The sequence below is a fragment of the Sciurus vulgaris genome (assembly GCF_902686455.1).
Source record: "Sciurus vulgaris genome assembly, chromosome: 3".
NCBI lineage: Eukaryota > Metazoa > Chordata > Mammalia > Rodentia > Sciuridae > Sciurus > Sciurus vulgaris.
Window position 1 is genome coordinate 43,155,682 of NC_136463.1, and position 27,060 is coordinate 43,182,741.

The window sequence follows — 27,060 nt, forward strand, 5'->3', positions numbered from 1 at the left end:
CATAGAGACAATCAGTAAGGTAGGTGGTTGCCAGAGTTTGGGGTAGGCCACAACCCATACCTGTAGGCTGATGCTCCAGAAACAAGACCAGGAACCTACATTTGTAGAAATCCTTGACCTTCACACCCAGCCAGGGCACCAAATCGTGGTCTAACTAGTAGGGGTTAGTAGTCCCAAGTTCTGAGAATTTCAGTTTCTTCACTGACTGGGTAACTCACACCCCATTTCTGCTTCTAAGCTATACACAGAGCCAAACTGGTGGCAAATGCCTATAATCCCAGTGGCTTAGGAGGCTAAGGCTCTAAGCAACTCAGTGAGACCCTGTCTCTAAATAAAATACAAAAAGGGCTGGGGATATGCTCAGTGGTTAAGCACCCCTGGGGTCAATCCCTAGTACCCCCCCAAAAACAAAAACAAAAACAAAAAAAAAACCAAAAAAGCAAACCCCCCCCCCCCCCCAAAAAAAAAAACACGCGCACAAACCAGGGCCAATATAGCTGTGTATTGTTCATGAGGTTTTGTGGAGGCGAACAAGGAATAAAGCTGCTCCTGGCAAATGTGGAAAATGGAAAGTTAGTGCTCTGGATCTTGGGTTGGCACCTCTGCTCCAAGGGACAAAAATGGGAAGGCAGAAGTTGGAGTCAGTGCTCGCCACATTGGCAGGGAGGAAGGGCTGGGGGATGGCCACCAGGGACAGTGGCAGGTTGAGAGCTGCTTCTGGCACTGGGTGGTGCTTGTGGTGTCACTCTTAGGACTGTCACCAGATACTCTGCTGTACAGTCAGCAGTCAGAACAAGAGGCATTGAATTCTTTATTAAGGCACATGAGCCATGGGTATCCTGGCTTCTAGATGAAGCAGAAATGAAAATTCTGCAGAAACAATGGTAGGAGGAGGGTAACTTCCTGGCATTATAACCTCCTTCCTAGGATGGCCACAGACAAGCCTTGTCCAAGTGGCCAGGGATTTTGTCAGGAGTGCAGCTCCTCACTCAGGCAAAGGCAGCCCTGGTGCTTCTGCTTCACTGCACAGTAGGCCATAGTGGGGAACACACAGATGCCATTGGTTATGTCTCCACTGCCAGCTTTGCCACCCCTAGATAGCAGTGACAGTTCTTGGGGGTCCTGGGGCAGCTGCCTGACTTCTTCACAATGGCTGTGTCCATTCCTGAGTGCTGGGTAGTACAGGCCTATAGTCTAGCAGACTTGAGAGTGGTCTACACCTTGCACTCCTTCACATAGGAAGGTCCAACTCTAAAACCTGACATTCCTGTTTCAAGGACTGTGAATAGTTAATTGTTCTAGTTAACTTGGTTCCTGGTCTGAGAAAGTCGCTCTCTCTACCCTGCCTGCCCTCATCTGTTCTGAGGACAGAAAGGTCGGGTGTGTCCAGGTTGATGGCAAAGACTGCATTTCCGGGGTTTCTTTGCCGTGGACCCTGTATCAGAGGAGCTGGCCCGGGGTCTTTTGCTCCTAGCCTCTGATCCCTGTGTTTTTCCTCTGCCTCCTGGCGAGGGTAAGGCTGCAAACGTCCCTGTGGGAAGAGTCAGTGGAAGGCTAAGTTTAGAACAGATACACTGAAGTGGCAAGAAAGACAGCCAGCATTGGGTTGGGGTTATGTGAACTTTCACATAGGTACACTCCATGAGTCAGACTCCCCATGCTCTATGAAGGACAGTTTCACACTGTCAAGATATGACATTGTCTACCACCTTATGTTTCCTACCCCTCTCTCTTTAAAGAACCCTAAGTTCAGAAGCTGGGGTGTAGCTCCATGGTAAAATGCTTGCCTAGCATATCTAAGGCACTGGGTTTCATCCTAGCACTGTGAAGGAGGCGGGGGAAGAATCTAAAACTCTTGGAGACACTGTTCTATGCTCACTGTCCTAATAAGTGGGCACAATGTCACCTTTATGTAGGCCCTTTTTACAGAGGCAGAAACTCAGGTAAACAGTGGCAAAGACAAGGAGCCTATCCAGCAGCCTGCTTCCTACCTTACCCGCAGGTCAGATGTTACTCTCTGTGGCCCTGGCTAAGTCTGAAGTGTGTGCATCTGCTCTGCGGTCACTTCAAATCAGAGTGTAGTATAGGATGGCTGTCTCCAAGTCCCTTGAGCACCAGTGGTGACTCCAAGGCCTGTTTTTTACCATGCCTTCTGGGTTCTTTCTGATCTGGTGATATGAGTTTAAGACTCACAGTTTCAGACTAATTCCACTCCTTTATGAACCAGAAACTCTATGAAAGTAGACTGGTGTCATCTTATAAAGAAACCTGTGGTAGAGTGGCTAAGTCATTTGAGGTTAAGCAGCTGGAATTGGGAACCAGGTCTGCATAACTCCAAAGCTCCCATCTGGAGCTTCTGTGTCCTGGAGTGGCAGGGACTATTTGAAATGCCCTCATACACCATCTACTGTGAGCCAACAGCTGGGCATCAGATCTCATGATACCCATTTTCTGGGATGCTGGTATAAACTGCATGACCCTGGGAAGGTTCCCAGACACTACCAGGGTTAATATGCTCATCTGAAGAAATGAGGCTGATGCTAATGACCTTGCTATGAGGAGAGTAGGGCTGTGGGAGAGGAAAGACCTACGTGCCTAACTTGGGCTGCTGCAGTGTGACTGTGAACAAAGCTACTTCATTGGTCTGGGCCTCACCTTCCTCATTGGTCAAACTGAGATCATGTTTGCCTGCTGAAAGTGAAAGAGGCCTGCTGCAGAAAGTATAGTCACTGCAGTACCAGCACAGTGAGCTACCCAATTTATAGCAGCTACCCTCTAATTTGAAATGAAGATTGCAATTCATTACCTTGCTGAAAGTGGTCAATAAAAAGGTGGGGCAAGGCAGTGGGGCACCCCCTATGGATCCCACCACTACACTGCCCTGCTCTCTTCTCCATGTCTCTGAAGTAGAGACCACTGTGGAAACCTAACCAGGGACCTGCATGCCTTACCTGCTTTGCCTGGGGCCACATTCTCATCGACCCACTGAAAGAAGCCGCATTGCTGCTCTCGTGGCTTGGCACAAGTGTGGAACTGGCGCCCTTTGTTGGGTCCATCCTTTTGCACAGTCCGTGTGACAGCAGGCTGACTGCATAGGCAGGATGTGCTGCCATCACTGCCACTGCCAGGTCTGCTGAACCCACCCAGTGAGCCTGGTGGGTTTCCCAATGAGCTGCCTGGGGGCCTTGAGGTAGAGACAGGGGCCTGTCCTTCTCCAAGATGGCTGCTGTCAGCCCACAGAAAGAAGTTGCAGCTGCTGTTATTGCATTTATAGAATTGCCGGCCCTGATTGGGACCCTCCTTGCGGACCGTGAGCAGCACAGCTTCTTGGCCACAGTTGCAGGTAATGGAATTGTCTTCACCCGTGGCTGCAGGTGGCAGGAGGGTCCGGGTCAGAGCCTTTGAGGGTCCAGTCTGTCTGCTGGCAGGAGGCTGGGACTGGCTGTGCTGGCTGCTGTCCATCCTGTTCAGGGACTGGCTAGCCTGCAGGTAGCCAGAGGGCTGGCTGGCAGGCTGGCTAGCTCTGGGGGGTCCCCATGAAAATCTCAGGCCCAAGATCTCCTTCAGGGTTTCATCACATCCACCAATACAGCCAACAAACTCAAGGGGCATGGTTGGGGGAAGGCTGCCACGCTTGAACTTCAACTTCAACCTAGTGAGGCCAGAAGATGAGAAAAAACATTTGATACTCAGGTGCCAGCATCTTTTCCTTGATCCATAGAGGTTACTCTGGCCACAGGCCTTCCCTCACCACCTCTCATGCCCCTGGAAGCTCATGGAAGGCACAAGTCACCTCCAGTCTTCACCAAAATGCAGAGTGGGAAATAGTGCAGATGAAACCAAAGACCCTTAGTTAATCATCCAATATACAGACACCTCTGAAAGGTTCCATTTCTCTACAACAGTGGTTCTCAAAGTGTGGTTCCAGGGTCCCTTAGGGTTCACCCTTTCAAGGTGAGGCTGAAACAATAATAATGCTAAGAAATTGTATCTAATTTGCTCCCATTCTTCCATGTGTGTCCACCAGGGTTTTTCAGAAGCGACAATACATGCAGTAGTTTAACTGTGGCTATAGTAGCAGAGATGGGAATTTAGTCTTGCAAAAATGCAGAGCATTCTCTTCATTAGTATTATTCTATCTCTGCTTTGGAAAGTAGTTATTCTGTCCTAAAGTCACCTTTACAATTTTTGTTAGTAAGCAACACATTTGCTGTATTTTTTTTTTTTTTTTTTGGTGGGGGATTGAACTCAAGGGCACTCAACCACTGAGCCATACCCACAGCCCTATTTTGCTGAGGCTGGCTTTGAACTTGCAATCCTCCTGCCTCAGGCTCACAATCCCCTGGGAGTATAGGCATGTGTCACCATGCCTGGCCATTTGCTGTACTTCAAAAGATGTCTCCACTTTAATTTCAACATGATATATGATGAAAACATTACCCACAACAAAAGCTTTCTGAGTTCCTCAATGAGTTCCTAGAGTGTGAGGGGTCCACTGGCCAACAGGTTTGAGAAATACTGTCTGTACTAGGGCTCTGGGCTTTGTGGAGGAGCCTAGATAGCTCGTTTAACATGTGAATAATTTCCTGTGCCCAGTGCTGCAATGGTATGTCTGGAAAGGTGCCTCTGTGGTTGCTCAAGGATGAGGGAGGGCTCAACCGTAGACCAGGCTTCCACCAAACACAGCAGACCTAGAATAGTCTGACTGCCTGGGCTGCTGCTGAGCATAGCTAAAGCTAAACAGTGCCTGGGCAGGACATTCCCTGGATGCTCCCACCTGGGTTCCTGTATGAGGAAGGGAAAGGTGGTTCTGTGGTGCACTCCTCAAAAGGAACTTGACTTACCTGTACACAGGGGGTGGCTGACAAACAGAACACATACTTCCATCCCTGCTGGCCTCTAGCACAGAGTCAGGAAGCCAAATAGCTGATCGACACTCTGGAAAACCTGTGCAGCTGAGGTAGAATCTGTGGAGCAGGGATGGCTAGGGTCAAACCACAGGAATACAGAAGGTGTGTAGGGGCTGTCACCATCTACCAAGGAAACCCTTCTTCAGTTGACTTAGAGGACCTTCATTTTTTGGAGGACACTTAACTGGATGCAGAGTGACTGGCATCAAATGGTTTAGAAAATCAAGCCTGCCTTTGTTTCTCACATCCCTAAAAAATGAAGCAGCTATTGGGGACCCTGTTTTCTATTTAAAAAAACTACCACCAACCAGAGTCACACTGTGTACCAAATGCCCTGTGCTGGGCACTCCCACATTCTTGCTTCTTTCTCATGACAACCCAGGATGGTGTTCTGAGCACCTCGGTTTGCCTGTGAGTAAAGAGAGGCTTGGGATGATCTGGAAACGTGCCAGGGACACACATGGAGCAAGTGGGAGCTAGGCCTGGAAACCCACCTGTCTTAGGAAAGGGACTTTTCTCTCCAAAACTATACTGCTTGTTTTTCTTGGACATTTCTTGATAACTTCAAGTCATGAAACTGAGGGTTTAACTCGGCAACATGCATGTGATTTACTCAATTCCTTAGAGTAGGTCTGGGTACGACCAGGCAGAAAACCAACTAAAGTCCAATTATTTAAATGAAAAATTCACAAACTCAGAAATTGGAATTACCGGATAAAATACTGACATAATCTGCAGCCCTCCCTCAGTGATTCTGAGAAGTATTTCATCAAGAATCCTGGTAAAAATTCTTTTCCTTTATATTTTAATGATTATCAATCCAATTACCTACTGGTAGCAAAGAAAAAACTACCAGTACGATTTATTAAGCACTAAACTCTATGCTCAGGTGCTGATTAAGCCTTGAATGGCACTGGCCTCTGTGTTTGTGGGCCCACAATCCCTGACACCCACTTCTGGCTCTGGCCACACCCTCTGCTGAGAGCCAGAGTGCTCTTCTTGTCACCAGGCTAGCCAGATCTCTGGCTGCTGGGCTGGGAGGAGTCAGGGGGAACCACCTTCCTCATTCACATAGTGCTACGGCCCCAGGTGAGCAGGGCAGAGTGGAAAAGGAAGTGGGGACTTGGGATCAGAATCTACTCACCATAGCTGCCCTATTCAGAACCAGCCCCTCAGCCCGCTAAAGTTCCAGAGTTTGTCACTCTTTAAAACACCTGTTTTGTGGGCAGTTATGAAGAACCGATGAGATGATGTCTGCAGAGCACCCTGTTATCACATCAGGCAGAGAGATGGTGCAGGGCAAAGCGTGGCTGTCTCTGTTTTTCACTTCTTTCATCATGAACTTTTGCAGTGGTCAGCTGCTGACTTGGGAAAATGGGCCAGACTGGACAATTGATCCCACCCTGATCTACTGAAATGAAAAGGGAGCTGAGATTTTCAGGCCCAATTTAGAACTAAAACTAGGCAAGAAGAAGAAACTGTACTTGCTCAGCATCTACCATGGACTGGATAACATGTCTTAATTCTTCAAATCCCCACAATAACTCAGCCTTGTGAAACAGGTACTACTGTTCTTATTTTATAGAAAAGCAAATTAGGAATCAGGGGAGTCAAATAACTTGTTTTGGATTATACAGCTTATATGTGGTAGAAGTGGGACTTGAACTGAAACCCGTCTGGATCTGAAGCTCATGCTCCCCATTTGCCAGACTTTGGGTAAATAATGTCTATTTTATAGGGACCAAAATGCCCACCATCATTCAATTCCCTAACTACTCTGGTTTCCTACAGCACTTCACACCCCAGACCCCACCCTGCTATCCTGCTAGCTCTAACACCTTGCCCAGAGACTGCCAACAGGCTTATTTTTAAATAATGACATGGACATGAATTGACAGGGCCTTTCAGTACTGGGGGGCGAACACAGCAGGTGCTAGGCAAGCAGAGATAAAGGCAAAAGCTGGACACTAACCCTCCATTCTTCTTGGTCTTGAGGACCATGTCTCTGTTGCACTGTGGGCACTTCCGGATGGGCTCTGGCATGGCTGGGTAGATCTCTTCTTGCTGGGCCCCTTCTGCCCCTTCCCCAAAGTACTGGGCCAAGGCCTCATCCAATCTGAAGAAAACACAGACGTACAGTGGCCATCAATCAATGCACAGAAATCTACAACACTCTCATATGTCAAGAACATATGTGAGCCTGGAACCAGGTGGTCCGGGAGCCACAAGCCTGAGCAGCAGGCAGAAAGGGGACTGAGCTCTCCACTGGCCCTGGCTCATGACTCCTGGAAGGAAATCAGCTATAGGTAGACAAACAAAAACAACAGACTGGGTCCAAACACAAACACCAGAAATATGTGTCTGCAATTAATGCTAATTTGTGCAATTCTTTTTAAAAGTGGCAGTGATCTGAAGTATTAAAAAAAAATTCCCAAACTGTCATTTCCTACCATACATGCAAAAGACATGTGGTGGTAGAATTTCCCCCCACAACAAGCAATTGTCCAGCAGACAACACTGGGCATCCTCTAACTGAATTCAATTCTGGCACTATCTACTTGGAGTAAGTGTCAGACTCTAAATGTTGATGGTTCAGTCCCCAGGACTGTCTCAACTTCAGATGCCAGCTACAAATTCCAGGTTGTGACCTGTGCTTCGGACCAACTGGCACTGGGCTTCCCATGACCCACTCCTCAGGTTTAATTGTTTAGGGCAGCTCACAAAACTCAGGTGAACAGTCACATGGAAGAGATGCATAAGGCAAGACACGTGGGAAGGGCCTCTATGCTCTCTCTAGGTATGCCATCCTTTCCCACGTTTAGCTATTTGAAAGTTCTTAGAGGCCTATGTGTGTGCATGTGTGTTTTGTGGTACTGGGGTTCAATCCACTCATGGCCTTGAGCATACTAGGCAAGCACTGAACCAATGAACTATGCCCCCAGCTCTGCTTCTGGGTTTTTACGGTGGTTTTACTACTTAGGCAAGATTGATAAATCATTGGTGATCACTGGTGAGCAACATAACCCTTAGCCCCTTTTATCCTCTCTGTAAGTGTGTGTGTATGGTGGGGTGGAGCTGAAAGTTCCAATTCTCTAACATTTGGTTTCCCTGGCTACTAGCCTCTATCTTGTGGCTCATCAATATGCACCCTGTCATCACTCATCTGATTAGCAACAAAGACACATCATTTTGGAGAGTCTAAAAGATAAAATTTTACATATATACACACACACACACACACACATACATGCATAATTATGTTGTATATAATTATATATTATATAAAATTATATAATATAGCTGATGTAAATCACAGTATCAGGCAGAAAACACTTTATTTCTTTTTCTTTCTTTTTTTTGGAAAACACATTATTTCTGACAACACACACACATGCTGCATGCTAAGTAGTCACCTTCAAATGTTCCACAGAAAATAATGGACCATACACTAGTATTTGGATTTTCTGATGTAAAAGATGGTGCTAATTCAAGATTTAACATCAAGACAGGTACAGTGTTGCATGCCTATGATCCTAGTAACTCAGGAGGCTGAGTCAAGAGGATTGCATGTTTGAGGTCAGACTCAGCAACTTAGTAAGGCCCTAAGTGAATTAAGACTCTGTCTCCAAAAAAAAAAGTGGGGGGGGGGGCAGGGATGCGGCTCAATGGTAAAGTACTCCTGGGTTCAATCCCCAGTACTCCCCCTCCCCCCCTAAAAAGATTTAATATCAAGAGAATGGTATTTCTAAACCAAAAATCCAGAATAATTGGAGTAAATCATCCTAATTATTGTTTCTATACTGACAAACCCAGAGGAGGAAAACAAAAGGGGTAGAGCCTACATGGTCAGTTCCCCTCTTTCACAGGTAAAGAGACTACTGGTGAAGATGAACTGTGGTTAGCATGCCAAAAAGCAAGGGTCAGGAGTGACTATATCACCTTGTTCCTATTGAACTATCTCTAAGAACTCCCACTTCTCATGGGTAGATGCTACGGCCATGGCCTGTACTCACTTCTTTGCCTTAGCCACTGCTTCAATGAAAACCTGCTTGTATTTCTGTACTTGCTGCCTTAGTACCACAAATTTGTCCTTCTTTCCCTCACAGATCAGCTTCAGATCAGCTTCCAGCTCAGCCCGGAGGTCAGGCTTGGACATTTCATAGCCCATGGAATCGTAACCTGCAGGGAAAGAGCAGTGTTCTGTGAGATCCTGTGTAATAATCCTGGGGATCTGGGCAATGTGCTCTCCCTGCTAGTCATTGCAAGCTCCCTTCTCCCTTACCTTCCACAAGTCCCATGCCCAGGTGCCCTGGGAGGAACCGCTTGTCTGAGGTGAGTCCAACATACATCCGAGCTTTGATGGTCTCGATGTGCTCTGCATGAGTTGCATCAGTACCTGGAAGCCATTTCCCAGTTACTTTGAGACATCAGAGACAACTGCAGTGTCTAGGGGAACCTCAATCACACTAGGATCCCTCATGTACCTGGATGGCCTATGCAGGTAAGATAGCTCCATTAATATCTGGCTCATGCTAGAAATCACAGTGGGACCTTGCTCTCCTGTCCCTTCCATCCCATCATTCATCAAAGCTGTCAACTCCAGCTTCACAACTTTTTAATTTAGGTACTAAGGACTGGATCCAGGGCCTCCCATATGTTAGGCAAGTGCTCTATCACTGAGCTACACCTCAAGCCCTTTTGAAATTTTATTTTGAGACAGTCTTGCTAAGTTGCTGAGGTTGGTTTTGAACCTATGAGTCTCCTGCTGGGATTACAGGTGTGCGCTATTGTATCTTGTTATAACTCCTCTTTTAAATTCTACTCTTCCCGGATCAGGATCATGGTTACAGAACTGCAACATCCTCATCTCCCTATTTCTAGTCTCTTCCCCCATCTCTACCCAACTCATTCTAAGCTGTGGCCAAAGGGCTCTTTTAAAATGTAGCTCTGGCCAAGCACACCTGTAATCGTAGCAATTTGGGAGGCTGAAATAAGAGGATCCTAAGTTCAAGGCCAGCTTAGTGATCCAAGTCTCAAAATAAAACAAAAAGGGCTGGTGATGTAGCTCAGTGGTAAAGCCTCTAAGTTCAATCCCCAGTACCAATCAATCAACCAAGAAAAAAGTAGCTCTGCTATTAGGGAAATAATAAAACCTCAGTGAAATATCACTTCATACTCCTTAACTACAGCATAATCAGAAAGACAGATAACAAGTGTTTGCACGGATATGGAGAAAACTAGAACCCTCACACACTGCTGGTGGGAAAGTAAAATGTTGAAACCATGTCAGAAAACAGTTTGGTAGTTCCTCAAAAAAAGGGGTGCAGCAACCCCATTCTTAGTGGTACCCAAGAGACTGGAAAACATGTCTACACAAATTCTTGTAACATGACTATCTGTAACATTGTTCATAACAGCAGAACAGTTTTAACAACCCAAGTGTCTTATCAATTGACAAATGGATAAATACAGTCTATCTATTCAATGGAGTATTAGTAATAAAAAAGATAAAAGATCTGACATGCTACAACACAGATGACTAGAGGATATCATGCTAAATAAAACAAGTCAGTTACAGGGCTGGGGATATAGCTCAGTTCATAGAGTGCTTGCTCTGGGTTCAATTCCCAGCACTGTAAAAAAAAAAAAACCCAAAAAGACATCAGTTACAAAAGGCCACATATTGTATGACTCCTTTTACATGAAAGGTTCAAAAAAGGCAATCTTACTGAGTCAGAAAGATTAGGGATTGCCTAGGGCTGGGGGGAACCTGAAGGAAGGAGAAATGGGAAATGACTGCTAAAGGGAATGGGTTTCTTTTTGAGATGAAAATGTTCTAAAACTGGAGTGATAGTTGTACTACATTGTGAATATACTAAGACACTGAACTTAACCTTTTATTTTGCAGTGCTGTGGATCAACCCCAGGGCCTCACACATGCTAGGCAAGTATTCTATTACTGAGCTACATCCCTTGCATTGAACTGTACATTTTAAATGGGCAAATTATGTAGTATATGAATTATGTCTTAATAAAACTCTTAAAATTATTTGCTAAGGCTGAGTGTGGTGGCACACGCCTATAATCCCAGCGGCTTGGGAGACTGAGGCAAGAGGATCATAAGTTCAAAGTCAGCTTCAGCAATGGCAAGGCACTAAGCAGTTCAGTGAGACCCTGTCTCTAAATAAAATACAAATTAGGGGTGGGGATGTGACTCAGTGGTCCAGTGCCCCTGGGTTCAATCCCCAGTAAACCCCTCCCCTCAAAAAATTATTTGCTAAGAACTTAAGTCTATGTGGTTCCCTCATTTAGAAATCTTAGCTGGACACACAAGGCCCTGCAAAATTGGCTCAAATTATTCTTTACCCTCATCTTATTTGACTTTTCATTTTACACACTCCATCCATAGCAGACGTGTGTTTTCCTGTTTCCATGTCCTTCCTCAGGCTCTGCCTAGGCTGGATTTGCCTTCATTGATCAGGAAGGGTCACTATATGGTTTTCTGATTCAGCTCAAATGCTAGTCCCCTTTCCTGCCTGCTCCTGCAGAACCCATCACATTTTGCTGGGTTTGGTTTGTTTTCTGGTAGACTGAATCCTGAAAGAGAAAGATTAGGTCTTAATTCTCTTTGGGTCTCCAGTGCCTGCCACTCACACTACAGTTTCAGGTTGAGGGCTGCCAGATGTGATATTTCAAAGAATGAAGATACAGATTTGAGGACAAACCTATAATTTTAATTGTTGATAACTTATTTGTTGCTCTTAATTAAAAAACAAAACAAAACAAAGCAATGATTAAAAAAAAAACAAACCTAAATCCCCATGTGGGCTAATGGGCACTCCCTGATCAGTCTTGAGCCATACATTACACATATGGTATAGTGTGGGGCTTAGAAGCAATGGCTGAAGGGTAAGGATGTGACTCAGTAGCAGAGCCCTTGCCTATTATGTAAGAGGCGTGGGTTCCATCTCCAGCACTGCAAAACAAATCAAACTAAAATTCAGTAATCCCAAAAGCACATTGGCTGTGGAGTTATTTGGATCCAAATTTAATAATGCACACATTTGGTGACCCTAGGTACATTCTTAACCTCTCTAGGCCTGGCTTTAACTATTAAATGGGGATAAGGAGGTAGCACCTGTGCTGAGAGGCAACTGGGAGCCTGGTACACAGTTAAGTGCCTGAGAGTTACAAGCTCCCCACGTGAGCTACTGACCAATGCCATGCTTCTCCATGAGGGCGATAAGGTCAGCCTCGGTGAGCAGTTGTGGTGGGCTGGTCTCCCCGTCCAACATTTCCACGGTGCTGGGCTGGAAGCGGGAGCCTTGCTCATAGACAGGCAGAAGCTAGAGAGAGCAGCAGGTGCGGAAATCAGATCACAAATACTCTGTCTGCTCCATCAACCAGCATAGGTCTGGAGTTCCATTGTCCTCCCTCTCCCTGGGGCCCACCTCCTTATCACCTTGTCACTCCAGTGATCATACGGATACACGTCCAGGTAGTTTCGGGCCAGAATCATGAGACCATGGGCCACAAAGCGTTCCTGAGCAATGTCAATCTCCACAGTAGTCTCCTGCCCCTGAGCATCTTGGGAACAGCAAGCTAGAAAATGACGAACGATGAACTCATACAGTCGCCGTTCATCTCCCTGAAGAAAAGGAAGAATCTCTCCAGAACGAGCATCTTTCAAGGATAGCATCATCATCAGTAGTTTCACCCTGGTTATGCCACTGTCAATCTAAAGCTCTATACAATAGGCCATGTACTCCTTAGGGCCTACACCAATGTGAGGCTAGGCAGGTCCTTGGGGAGTTGATGGTTTTTGGTTGATAAACCTCACAATCCTATCAGTCAAAGGCAAGCAAGGGTAGTCATTATTTCCTCTGGCCCAGGATGGGGTTTTCTGATGTAAATTCAACAGAAACAGAATTTCTCTGAAAGATAAGAATCAGAGTAATGCTACAACTGGCTGCCTGAGCCAATGTCATGCTTGCACTCAAGCAAAGATTTATTGGGGTGAATTTGCATCAATCAGGTAAGAAAGGATTCAGTGAGGCTAAATCTTCCCATGAGATGTTCATACTTATATCTAATAATTCACCTTCTAAGAGGCCATTCAGAGGAGTCAGGCATAGTGGTAACACATGGTGACTTGGGAGGCTGAGGAAGGAAGATCTCAAATTCAAAGCCAGCCTCGGTAACTCGGTGAGACCCTGTCTCAAAATAAAATTTAAAAAGGGGACTGTGGGATATAGATCAGTGGTAAAGCACCCCTGGGTTCAATCTTTTGTACCTCCCCAAAATTCATTCATTCATTTGTAGGAAATAATTGAGATCCACACAAATATTTATGTATAAATGTCATCATGTGTCAAAAAGTTGAAACTTAAATCTTAGAAAAACAGATATGGCAAAATAAATTATGGATCACTGGTGTAATCATTTACAGTACTGAACATAGAGTCTTGCAAATGCTAGGCAAGTACTCCACCACTTACTATTATCTCCAGCATTTTTTTTTTTTTTTTTTTTTTTTTTTGTACTAGGGATTAAGCCCAAGGGTGCTTAACCACTCAGTCACATCCCCAGCCCTTTTTAAATTTTTTTATTTTGAGACAGGGTCTAAGTTGCTTAGGACCTTGCCAAGTTCCCGAGACTGCCCTCTAACATATTCCTCCAGCCTCAGCCTTCTGAGTAGCTGGAATTACAGGCATGTGCCATTGTGCTAGACCCCAGCCTTTTTTATTTTATTTTGAGATGGGTTCTCCCTAAATTGCCCAGGTTGACTTCAAATTTTTAATCCACCTGCCTCAGTCTTCTGAGTAGAAGACCATGTGTGCCACCATGCCCAGTTTATACATTATACTTTTAAATGCTGCCGCATATGGGAAATGCTCATAATACAGTATTAGAAAGTTTTTATAACAGATTATACTTTTATTATAAGAATATTATATACATGTGTTGAAAAATCAGGTTCTGAGTAAACGGCAGGATTATAGGCAATTCTTTTCTTTATAATCTTTTGTGTTTTCTACTTTTTATTTTGTGGTACTAGGGATTATACCCAGGACCTTGCAAAGATACTTTTTTTTTTGGTACCAGGGATTGAACTCAGGGGCACTTGACCATTGAGCCACATGCCCAGCCCTATTTCATATTTTATTTAGAGACAGGGTCTCACTGAATTGTTTAATGCCTTGCTTTTGCTGAGGCTGGCTTTGAACATGAAATCCTAACTTGGCCTCTTGAGTCGCTGGGATTACAGGTGTACCACTGTGCCTGGCTGCAAAGGTACTTTTTTAAATTGGAAAGAATATGTGTTATTAAAAGAAGAGCAGTCAGGCATGGTGGTGCACACCTGTAATACCAGCAACTCAGGAGGCTGAAGCAAGGGGGATTACAAGTTCAAGACTAGATTGGGTAGCTTAGTGAGACCCTGTCTCAAAACATAAAATAAAAAGGAGTGGGCAGGGAACTCAGCAGTAGAGAATTTGGCTAAGAGTCATGAGGTCCTGGTTTCAACCCCCAGTAGTGCCAAAACAAAGAATGAAAAAAACCAAAGTTTACTTAGTGGTAGATGCAAACAAGGTTACATAATAGCTGCTTCCCACAGTGCTTTCGCCCCAGCTGAGGAAATGACTGAACCACTGAATGGCTGAGCAGAGGTGATTGTGAAATGCTGGGGAGACTGCAGTAAGACAGCGGGTGGTAGGAAATGTTCTGAAAGGTTATGGAAACCGATCCAGTCTTGGAAGATGGTTAAGGCTTTTTCTAGGTAACAAGGAACCAGCAAGGCTAGGAAGCTAGTTATGGGTATGGAGGCTCTGCAAGGGCATGGGGGAAGGTAGGTCGCCATATCTGCGTCTATATGAGGGACTGATGAAGAAACAGCAGAGCTGACCGAGTAGTCTACCATGGGGACATGGGTGGGGTAGGGGGTAGTTGTTTGGAAAGCCAGGAACGTGACTGTGTCTAACACTAACTTCTCTTTTTTGAAATGGAAGAGATATTTCTTTTTTTTTATATATATAATTTTTTAGTTGACAATGGACCTTTGTTTTATTTATTTACTTATATGCGGTGCTAAGGATGGAACACAAGGCCTTTACACATTGCAGGCAAGCACTCTACACTGAGCCACAACCCTAGCCCCTGAAAGAGATATTTCAACATCACTTATTTTCCAAAATCAGAGCCTGTAGGACAAATTCAAATCATATTTTGATCCTCAGCACCTGCCACTGTGTTCCAGCAGGTTGGACACTCAGAGAAACGAACCTGCAAGTTACTGGTGTATTTGGTGGGATGGATGGGAGGGTGAGCTTGATCAGACTTGTTTCCGTTGCGTGGGGTGGGGCCACCCCGCTCGAGAATGCTCTGGGCAAAGGCCCCCCAGTGTGGATCTGGAGTCTGCTGTTCCACCAATGTCATCAAGTTTAGGTCTCTGGGGAAAATGTTTGTTTCTGTTCGGGGATAGCTGATGTACCTAAAAGAAAGGTAAACAAATGAGAAAGAAATCACTAAACTCTTTCATTAGTCTGTAACAACTTCAAGTCCCAGGATATACCTGCAGTCAACCATCAGATATAGCCAGCTCAACTGAAAAGCACTTAAGTGATCTATGCTGAACAAAGGTCAGATATGGGAACCCCTGCCAATGGGGAGTGGAAAGCAGTAAGTTTTCCTGCTGGGTCACTTTGAGAAGTCAAAGGAGACTACAAAGGGACAACATAAGACAGGATAAAGGCCCAGGACTCTGCAACAGCCTTGTGTCCTAGGGCACATCACTGGCCTCTTAGGGTTGGTCTGTCTGACAGAAAGACCCTACTCGATGTACAAGCCTTCCTGATCCAGTCAGTCAATAGTGCACTTCTGTAACTTTTCTTAAAGCATACCAAGAACAGTGCTGTCTAATAAAACTGTAACATGGACTCTATGTAATTAAAAATTTCATACTAGCCAGCAAAAAATTATTTAGATAGGGGTTGGCAATGTAGTTCAGTGGTAGAGTTTGTGCCTAGCATGTGGGGTCCTGGATTTAATACCTAGCATTACAAAAAATAAGAAAAAAATATTGAGATAGTTTATATCTTATTTCATACAAATCTTCAAAATTCAGTTTATATTCATGTTTACAACATATCACAATTTGGATGACTCGAATTTCAAGTGCTTAACAATCACATGTTTTGACAGCACAATTAAGGAACCTCAGTGCTACGGTGCTGAGGGGTTAAGAATAAGACTTTGTCAGCTTGGCAGGAGGATCATGAGTTCAAAGTCAGCTTCAGCAATGTTGAGTTGCTAAAGAACTCAGTGAGACCCTGTCTCTAAATAAAATATAAATAGGGCTGGGGATGTGGTTCAGTGGTTGAGTACCCCTGAGTTCAATCCCCAGTACCCTCCATCCCATCACACCAAAAAGTATAGGACTTTGGGCTGGGTATAAGATACAGCTCAGTGATACAGCCCTTGCCTAGTGTGCAGGAGGCCCTAGAGTTGATACCAGCACTGGGGGAAAAACAAAACAAAAAACAAAAAAAAGGAAGTTCAATTTATTTATGGGTTTATATTCAAATGCCTTTTCTGTCAGAGCTGGGAGATATCTAAACAGTTTGTGTTTCCCTATAAAATCTATTTCTAAAATATCCCATATACTGATAAAGATGTAGCAAATTCTACTGCCAAATACAGAATATTTACCCTTGGGTGTACAGCTTTTCAGCAATCCTCATGGTTTCTTTAGCATTTATTTTCAACTTGCGAGAAGCCAGCTTCTCCAGCTCCTAATAAGAGGGGCAATAGGCATGTTAAGGTATAATGTATGAGTCAGGACCTGCCATTACTACATGATTTGTTTTTAGGCAGGTCTGGTTCCTGCAACTCCAGCTGTTGCCATCATGCTGAGAGGGAAAGAGTGTGTTCAAGGAAGATTTCTGGAACTTCCAGGCAGATGCCAGCTAGCAGTTCTCTGATGTGCAATCATGAGACTTTCCTGGGGAGGCAGAAGATTCAAAGGTACAACGACCAGGAAATGTGATAAGAGTAGGCTGGGATAGAGGCTGAAATATGCATTTTTAACCAACAGTCTTAACAGACTGATGCTAATGCATGGTAGTCTGAGAATCACACTCTGGAAACTACCATTCAAGTCCCAGGAAATTGCCCTGGAGGATGAAAAGTATTCTTTAATACCTCCTAGGGAATAACCAGCTATTCTTTTCCTTATGTGATACCATGACAATGCTCTCACAATAAGTCAAAGCACATCTAACCAGCCAGGAATAAAACAAATACTTTGGGCTGAGAGTGTAGCTCAGTGGTAGAGTACTTGCCTAGCAAATGTTTATCTTGTGTGGAAAACAAACAAACAAACAAAAAACCTCCAAAACAAGCTACGCCAATTATAATGCTATAAAAATATACACATAAAAAATAAGAAGCTGGGTGTGGTGGTGCACACCTATAATCTCAGTGGCTCTGGAGGCTGAGATGGGAGGATCACAAGTTCAAAGCCAGCCTCAGCAATTCAGTGAGGCCCTTTTTCATAAAAAAAAAAAAAAAAAAAGACTGGGTATGTGGCTCAGTGGTTAAGCACCCCTGGGTTCAATCCCTGGTACCCAAAACAAGAGAAGACATCAAAATTACATCATTGATTTCATTAGGATGGGAATATCATGGGTCATCTGTCATTTCTTCTTGAATCTCCAACCTCATATAATGGACTTATACTGCATTTATTAACTTTAAAAACAAAAAAGCTGTAAGAGACAAAGAAAACCCATGTCTTCCCCAAATGATCTTCCTTCCACTGGGCCACAGCCCATGCAGAACCCCAGTTCCAACAATAGGAAGTAATTGTTCTCCAGTGCCTGGAATAGTCTGTCTGCAACATACCACAGTGTCCAATGCTTGAGGCCTCCACTTGCTCTTTGGCTTAGATCTGATCTCCACCACAGTCGCCACGGGATCCTAGAAAGCCAGGAGAACAAAGACCTCATTAACCTAGGGATGTGTCATCTGCAGCCTGCCTGTAACAGCCGCTGCCTACCATTCCAAATCATGGTGATCACCAGCAGAGGGTTCAGTCACAGCCCAGGAGGGGCCCTCATTTAATGACACTCATATTTGACAGTGTGGTGGACACCATCATCCCCTTCCCACTTAAACCAAGATTCTGAAGGGCAGTTTTACAAGCCTTAAGGTGCCTACTTCAAAGATGACAACATACCAATCTATTTATCTCCCAAGTTCAGTTTTGTATCTATACATGCATAGTATTGTGATGGGCTGACAGATCTGACTCCATGAGAATGTTATAGGCCAGACTCTAAGGAAAATGACTAAACAGACTCCATTTTGCTCTGAGACTCCATGTTATGTAGGAAATAAGCTTCTCCCATGGGAACACCCCGTCTCTGTGCCCATCATCAGTTACTTGGTGTGACATGTTTAATAATATACAATGGCAACTCCTATGTAGTAAAAAATTGCTCTCTTTTGATTCCTATTGCTCCTAAACAATGTACCATGTGAACAGTGATTGTGTAGATGTTAGTAACCATTCTTTAGTTTGTAGCTAAGTAAGGGTCATTTTGACCCACTTCCCCCGCTGTCGATGATCTCATGATGTTAATGTGTAATTTCGAATCATAGCAACAGACACTTATGATTAATGTGATTTTTGGTATAAGAACCCCTATAACCCTGTGGTTGGGGCTGTTCTCCCAATAGCCATTTTTTGGGGCATTGTGTGAGACAATCAGCTGGCCAGCTTAATAAAGACTCTCAAATTTGGACTTCTCAGTGGTGATCGGTCTGTTCTTAAGTTGCGCCCTATAACAGTATTACTTTTTTTTTTTTTTTTTTAATTTCAGGATAATACAGAGTTAGAAATAGGAAAAACCAGATAATACAAGCCAGAAAATGTAAAACCAAATTTACATTTCCAACAGAATGTAAACAAACAAGGAACTCCGTTTAAGTGATTTGCTAATGAAGATATTTGTATATCACAACCCAAATTTCTTCCTCCCAATAGACTGGGGAGCAGATGTTCTTTTTGAGGGGCTCAAAGTATACTACCTGTCAAGTATTCCTGCATAATATCCTAGTGAAGGTGCAACATACTGGGATCCATTCTAGTGGATTGCCACTCAATATGTCTACTGTGTCCATGAGCAAGTTACTTCAATTTCTCTAGTTTCCTTCTCTATAAGGGATGACATAACTGCTCTCACAGGATTATTAGGATTAAACAAAATGACATTTAATGGGGTGGTAATACAGGTGCTTAATAGTTATCATTCCATTTATCAAAGTATTAATAAACCTGCCAGGAGCATACCATAAATTATCAAACCTAGTTATGTCTGAATTTTACTTGGGCATCTCTGTGTACAGGCCCAGGGTTAAGCCACGCAAAGAGGTGCTGACCTATGGGAAGTGACATCACACAGTGCATGATACCTCTGAGGGGCAGGAATGTGAAGGTGGGGTCCCAGTTCTGTCATGATTGGCATGGGGCCTGAGTTGGTTGTGACACTTTGCAAGTGCTCCTTTTTCTATGGGACACATTTTTCCCGCTCAAATGTCGCTTCTTCGGCCTTTCGAGACCATTGCATCTAGAACAGTTCCTGCCATGCCCCCAGCCTTTTGCTTTATTTTTGTCCTGAAATTTATCACTACGTACATTAATTTGTTCATATGACTTTCAACTCTCTATACTCTCTCAAGTAAAGGATGAACCAGGTGCTGTCTTAACTCCCTGCCAGCTCTAAGAATCCATGATCTAGATGGGTCTAAGTTGACCCTAAACCCTGGTGACCATATGTGTACCAGGAGGAATTATAGTTGTATACATCTCAAAATTTCTGATTTTATCTAAAAGTTCTGCAGATATTACCCCTGTACATTTTTAGTGCTATTCCCTGGGTTCTGGTCTTGCTGGTTTCCAAAAAGTGATGCCCTGAGATGCAAACTTAAAGGCAGTATAATGAAGTGGAAGAATGGGACAGGCTCACTGCTGCCAACAGGGAGGGTATGGCTGGGCAGGTATGCAGAACGTTTCTTAGATCATTGAACTCTCAAGGGACTTCTTACCTCCATACACAGCTGATAGAGGACAAGACAAGCTGTGTGGTTAAACAGACGATGCCTTTTCCAGTTGAATTCTACGGTACCATCTTTGTGGTCATGAGTTACTATTAGTAAGATAAACAGAAACGCTGTCTCAGAGAAGCCATGTGATATGACAGACAGGAAAAGGTGTATTATAGTGCAAATCAAATGATATAAGGAGGAGGAGTTCTGAATTACTAAGGAAACCACTGGATTCTAAATATTGTAATGGGGCAAGGTGAAGGGCAGCAAGCTTAAAAACAAAACAAACCAATCCCCCCTCCCACATACTTAATTAATGTTATTAGCACTTTCTTGTTATCCCTGGGCCTGTAGTTTTCATACCATGAACAACATCCCCCGACCTTACCTTTAATCCTGTGGAAGATTTCTGGCACAAAAGCCTGAATGGCTTTGAACCTTTCTACGACGAAACCCAGTGTTGGGAACTGGCAGCTGCCATAGCTAATGAGCTGCTCTGCTAGCACCTGGGGAAAAATCTTCTGAAGTCGCAGGGTCTGGAACCTAGTGAAGGCAGCTCCTGGACAGTGACAGCAGATGGAAGGAATGAGGAAGTGATGGATGATGAGGTTATTGAATCTACAACCCAATACTAATATGCCTCAACACAGAAGAGTCCCTGGCTCCTCACCAATTCTCAGGTCCAGCTCCTGCCTCACGTCCACAGCATCACTCACTCTCTGATCAGGTTCAGTCAGGTTTTCACAGGCTGTCCTAACAGCACGTAGCGTGATCTCAGAGAAACGGGCTCTCAACACTTGTAGACCAGGCTTCACTATACAAAACAAAGGGTCACCAAGGTCAAAATCAAATCACAGTGCACTCATTGCAAAGGGTTCACTTTTTCTAAATCGCCTTCTTGAAAGGCAAACCCGTTCAAGAAGTTGTAAGGAGTCCACTTCACCTACTAGTTTAAATTAGCAGGATACAATATCAAAAAGGGAAATATGCTGGGTGTGGTTGCACAGGTCTATAATCCCAGCGACTTGGGAGGCAGAGGCAGGAGGATTGGGAGTTCAAAGTCAGCCTTAGCAACTTAGTGAGACCGTGTCTCAAAACGTAGAAAGAGTTGGGGATGTGGTTCAGTGGTTAAATGCACCTGGGTTTAATCCCTGTCTTCCTGGCATCACTACAACCTTTACAGTATTGCTAGAAAAAAAGAGCAGGGTCAATTTTACCTACTAACTAAAATTCCTTAGGTAGGGCTTTTCAGACTTTACTTTTACCTATCAATTAAAGGTCCTGTGGGGGAATTTCATGTCCCTTCAAGAAAGAACATACGACACCTGTTCTTGAAAAGAACATCTGTTCTTGAAAGTTAATGTGTTTAAATTCTCAGAAGCTATCAGAACTTTTGACACAATATCACTTAGGCAAAGTGTCAACCTCACCCTCTGAGCCACAGAATGAGTTGCTCATCACTTCCTCTAAGTTATCTGGAATGATTAACTCTGTTAAAGACATTCAAATTCATGCCAACATCTATTCACTCATTCATTCAAGTGCTAGGGAGGGAATCCAGGGGGCTTGCATATGGTAGGCAAGTGCTCTACCATTGAGCCACATTCCAACCCAACAATGAATACTCAAGCATTGTACAAAGAATATGGAGAGATTAAAAAAACAGAACTTTATAAAATTTCTTTGTACTTTCCTTATGGTAAACACATTCTTTTGCACAAATTCAATATATAATTTTAAGAAATAAAATACACTATTTGCTGACTCATTTAATCCTCACAGTAGTTCTAGGAAGCATGTCAGACTGCCCTGACACTGCATATGAGGAAGCTGAGGGTTCAGTGACTTGCTCAAGAAACACAGCTGGTGTGACTCCCACTGCTTTGGGAGGAAAAAAATATATGCAGAAGAATATAGCTCACTTGTATGGAAATGCAGAGAATGTCAATAGCAGCAGACTTACCAGCCTTGCACACATGGATAATTTCAAACCCAATGTTTTCACCTTCTCTGTCACAATCAGTCCAGATCACCAGGGCTTGGCACTGCCGCGTTTCTCGTTCTAGAGTTTTCTGAAGATAAAGAGCAGTGAAAGCAGAATCCAGAGCAATTACCTGATACTTCTACACTAATGAGAACTGACTGAGGATCAGTGCTGTTCTTGGAGTGTGCCAACTTTAGAGCAGTCAGAGAAAACTGCTCATAACAATCCTACTGATGGTGTAGTTACTGGTACAATCCTCCAGACTCATAAATGAGTCTGGAGAAAACCAAGGGTTTAGTTGAACTTCACCAATACAATGAAACTTACAACTTAGCTCTAACACACACTTCGATCTCTAGTGGTTCTAATTATGTGCTAGTTAAAAAAAAAAAAAAACAACTTCACTGAGTTTCATCCCAAAGTTTCCCAGTTAGCAATGAACTACCTACAGGTGCCCTAAACTGACAATTCATTGTTAAATGACTTATACTCTGTAGCCTCTTCAGTCTATTCTAGAGGTGGGATTGACACTGGAATTAATAATTCAACAATACTTACTTCAAACACTTACTATTCATAAAAAGCTTACTTTAGTCCCTTGGATACGAAATTTAAAAAGCCTTATTTATACAATGGGTGGAAATAACATTTTTATCATGATCTGGGGTTTGTTGCTAAACCTTACATCCAAATGCCAAGGCATTAAGACTACAGAAATTACTCGGTGTAACCCTCTGTGGTAGTTCCAACTTTAGTGCCACATGTCTTCTAAAAGATCTTACCTTGATGTCTATAAAATTCTCTGGGCAGTATTTTTCAATTTCTGCTTCAAAGAGGACAAGGGGGTTGCAGCTCTGCCTAGAAAAGAAACAGAAGCACAAGGAGTCTTACCTCAGCACTGATGGAGAGCCCCCTACTCTCATAAGACCACACCATTCCAATGGGCTCATGTGTGAACCCCCAAAATGGTTCAGAGAAGCCTGGCATGGTGGTACGTGCTATAATTCTAGTTACTTGGGAGGCTAAGGTAAGAGGATAACTTGAGCCCAAGAACTTGAAACCAGCTTGGGCAAAATAGCAAGACTCCATTGCCAAAATAAAAAAAGGCCTAGAAAATTAAAAGCAAAGCTATTACTCTGCACAGACCACTGTTCACTATCCCATGAAGATGAGCTGCTATGATATTTTGGAACCCTTTTATGCACATGTACAACAGGATAAATGCACTCCAATGACTATATGAGAGGTCTGTTTTGGGGGAACACCTAAGAGTGGCTATTTATTTTAAAGATAAACATTTACCTTGAATCAGATAAGCGTAGGTCATTTTAGTATTATAAATTACATAGTAACATCAACATGCCTCAAGATTCCTGTAATAGTTTTTACAACTTACTGTAATAATCAGAAAGTGCTTCCCCTAGGAATTGTACTGACCATTTTCGAAACTGCATCTGGAAATCATGAGCCAGTAAATGTCCAGAAACTGAAGTCATCACCATGGTAACACTCTGAATGACAACAAAATTCAAGTTAATCTTTTTGCACTTACATTTTGCCAAACTGTTCAAATCAAAGGTAGGAATTTCTATTTAAAAACAAAAACAAAAACAAAAGCAAAAATTAAAAAAAAAAAAAAAAAAAAAAAAAAACAGCTGATAGTCAGACTGGGGGTGTAGCTCAGCAGAGAGGATTTGCCTAGCATGAACAAGGCCCTGGGTTTAATCCCCAGTTCTACAAACAAAGCCAAAAAACCCCAACCAAAAATAGTTGACTGGGAAGAAACAAACACGTATAATAAATCGTCAAATCAAAAACCATAGTAAGATAACCACCACTATAATTCTAGTATCACAACAACTTTTATATCACTTCAAGTTTTCTCAGAGCTGGGGTTGTCTGTCACTCAGTGGCAGGGTGTTTGGCTAACATGCATGAAGTCCTGGGTTCAATCCTCAGTACTACTCATACACAAACCAAAAACCAAAACTCTTCAAACTACTACATATTAACTTCATGTAAAACAGCTGATATGGGACCACATGATATAAAGAGATTTCCTTCTAACTTATAAAACTATCATCTTTAACCAGGAACTCTTAGGTAACAAAACTTACTCTATTTTTAGTGGTACTTGGGATTGAACCCAAGGTTTTGAGCACTGAGCTATATCCCCAGCCCTCTGTTTTTCATTCCATTTTGATACAGGGTCTCACTGAACTGCTCAGGCTGGCCTCCAATTTGCAATCCTTCCACCTCAGCCTCCTGAGTAGCTGGGATTTCAAGTGTGCACCACCGCACCCTGGGAGGGATATGGATATGAATATGGATATATATATATATATATATATATGAATATGATGTGGCAATAAGGATTGAAAGGGGCACTCTACCACTGAGCTACATCCCTATCCCTTTTCATTTTTTATTTTGAAATGGGGTCTTGCTAAGTTGCTGAGGCTAGCCTGGAACTTGTAATCCTCCAGTCCTGTAATCCCAAGTAGCTAGGATTATAGGCATGTGCCATTGCACTCAGCTAAAAAAGTTATTCTGAAGACAGTGACATATTTTACATATGATCAGGCTGACTAATTCTCCTTGACTGATTAAAACACAAGCAATTAGGGAGGATTTACGGTAAACAGTTGCTCTTTCTAGCCACAGCTGAAAACCAAAAGAATATACACCAAAATGGCACATGGACCTAAAACCCCACCTCAGCTTCATGACAGAAATATTTAGCACCTACCTGGCCATACAGATGATAGTCAAATTCATAGATCTTGTTGAATTTAGAAAGTCCTTCTCTCTATAAAACAAAAAGTAAGTAAAAGCTATAAACCATGTGAAAATAGAAAAGATCCTAAGCAAAAAGATCAAGCAAAACTCAAATAAGGAGGAATACTAAAAAGCAACACTATTTCTTGTTGAATAAAAACTAGGCTAAATTACTAAGACTTTTTTTTTTTTTTTTGAGACAAGGTCATGCTATCCTCAGTTGCTCGGACTACAGATGTGTGCCACTGTGCTGGGCTAGAATTCATGGAATTTTTATTCTGGAAGGTAAGCTTGAGATCAGCTAAGATAACACCTTTTCAAAGATGAGAAAGAACTTGTCCAAGGTCACATGAAAATTAATGGCACTAAGTGCTCTCATTCAGATGAAAAGTCTGTTTACCATTCATTCTTCCCTCCCCCAACATTCTTATGATTTCAAGATCATACAAGTGCATCAATGAACTGGTGACCACAGTCAAGTCATTCACTTTTCTGAGTCTCAATTTATTCTTGAATAAAGTTATTTCTGTATCTCCTTCTGGCTCTGAAATTCAATGACACCATGAGCACAGTCAGAACCAAAATCCAGTCTATGAAGCACATCTGATGCTCCAATTGTGGATGAGCGAGACCATCTCTGCGTAGGTCCCACCTTCCCAACTGGCATTCAAAGCTGTTATTCCTGGGAGTTCTGATACCAGCGCTGAACAGAATAGAGGAGAAAGGCCACCTGAGGACTAGGAAATGTAACCTCTTTTGTGAAATCTTTCCCAGACATCCTCTCCACAATTCCTTTCTATGCTTCATTTCTAGGTCTACTAGTCTAGTAGACTGTTTTCCATCAGTCCTAGAACACATCACCTCCTTAAGAACAGTGGGCAGGGCTGGGGTTGTGGCTTAGTGGTACGGCACTTGCCTAGCATGTATGAAGCACTGGGTTCAATTCTCAGCACTGCATATAAATAAGTAAATAAAGGTCCATCAACAACCAATAAAAATATCTAAAACACACACACACACACACTCACGTGGGAAGGTCCTATTCATTTATCCCTAAAACAGTCTGCTCCATGGAAATCATAGGGTCAGTGTGTATTGAATGACACAATCCCTGCCTTTAAGGGACTTAAATTTTAAGAGGAGTTAATGATTTGGCCATGGTTACCAGTTTTTTGGTGCAGTTGTATGGCTTTGAAATAGCAAAGATGTTGAGGGAGGAAGGAACAAAGAGCCTTCATCTGTAGGAGTAAAACCAAGGTTGACTTCCTTCTAATTCCCAAATCTTATAGTGTTGCCCCTTCAGGGTGCAATTAGACAAGAAAATCAAAAGGACTGCACAATGCAGAGGATGTGACAGAGAAAGGAAAGGAACTCAGCTGCTGAGGAGCCATCAGCCAAGACTTGAATTTCAAGTTCGGGAGTATGCTAAGAGGTTTCCAACTGCACTGAACTTTAGAATCAGAATAAAAAAATATTAAAGTACAGATTTCCCTAGAATCACTCCAGACCAACAGAATAGCCTGCGTCCCAGGAGTTTAAGAGGATTGGTCAAGTTTGGGAAAGCTGTTGTGGGCAAAGATCAAAGGTTTTCAAGCAAATGCGTAGCACATCCTAACTACATTTAAAAATGCACATCAGTCCAAGGAGAACCTGGGGCTTGGGAAGGGTAGACACAAGGTTTCTGTAACGGTCTGGGCGAAAGACAGTGAGGCCTCAGAGGTGGGAGAAGACAACTTCATCTTGCTTATGAACGCCCACTACGCTGTCCAGCTCAAGGCGCTAAGCCTATCCAGAACACTTTCTTACCCGCCTCATGCGACCGTTGGACAGCAGGTCGGCGATACCCTTGGCCGCGTCATTTTTCTCGGCCACACAGAGGACTTTCCGCACGCCTCGGAAGGCCACTTCCATGGCGGCGCTGGACAAGGCACGGCCTGCGGGCTGTCCCAGCCACCGGGGCGCGTATCGCGTGACGAGGAAGATCATCCCTAGGCCCCGCTCCTGCAGTGGACCCCGCTCCACGGATGCCTAAGCATGTCAGGCAAGTCGGTACCGCGCACCGCAAGGGAACTAGGTCCTCTGGGAATCGGCCGCGCTTTCCTGCAGTCAACCGCAGGCCTTCGGGGTGCGGCCACTGTGCAGTCTCCGGAACGCTACCGCCTTTACCCCGAACCCCGCACTTCAGTGTCCCGCTTCCGTCCGCCTTCCCGGGCTGCTTCCGCCAGGCGCGCGTCCCACAGCGACCACGAACTACAACTCCCAGTCTCCCCTACACTCCCGGAA

The 27,060-nt window shown here is 43.7% G+C and overlaps 1 protein-coding gene across 4 annotated transcripts; it reads right to left on the minus strand.

Annotated features, from left to right (window-relative positions):
• Positions 1 to 447: 447 nt before the first annotated feature.
• On the minus strand, positions 448 to 26,964 carry TOP3A (DNA topoisomerase III alpha). Of its 4 annotated transcripts, XM_079135252.1 has the most exons (19): positions 26,584 to 26,963; positions 24,749 to 24,808; positions 23,437 to 23,510; positions 22,782 to 22,857; positions 21,979 to 22,087; positions 20,686 to 20,829; positions 20,404 to 20,574; positions 20,016 to 20,116; positions 17,811 to 17,885; positions 16,617 to 16,699; positions 15,192 to 15,399; positions 12,373 to 12,558; positions 12,127 to 12,256; positions 9,193 to 9,306; positions 8,924 to 9,089; positions 6,883 to 7,026; positions 4,845 to 4,967; positions 2,952 to 3,652; positions 448 to 1,531 (listed from the first exon to the last, which is right to left on the minus strand). In XM_079135252.1, exons 1-19 carry the CDS (start codon positions 26,761 to 26,763, stop codon positions 1,353 to 1,355), a joined length of 3,024 nt encoding a protein of 1,007 aa, XP_078991378.1. In that variant the 5' UTR covers positions 26,764 to 26,963; the 3' UTR covers positions 448 to 1,352. The 4 variants fall into 4 exon arrangements, with proteins under 4 accessions (XP_078991378.1, XP_078991379.1, XP_078991380.1 ...); XM_079135253.1 differs by lacking the exon at positions 4,845 to 4,967 and having other exon boundaries at positions 26,584 to 26,964; XM_079135254.1 differs by lacking the exon at positions 23,437 to 23,510 and having other exon boundaries at positions 26,584 to 26,723.
• Between the last annotated feature and the right edge of the window lie 96 nt (positions 26,965 to 27,060).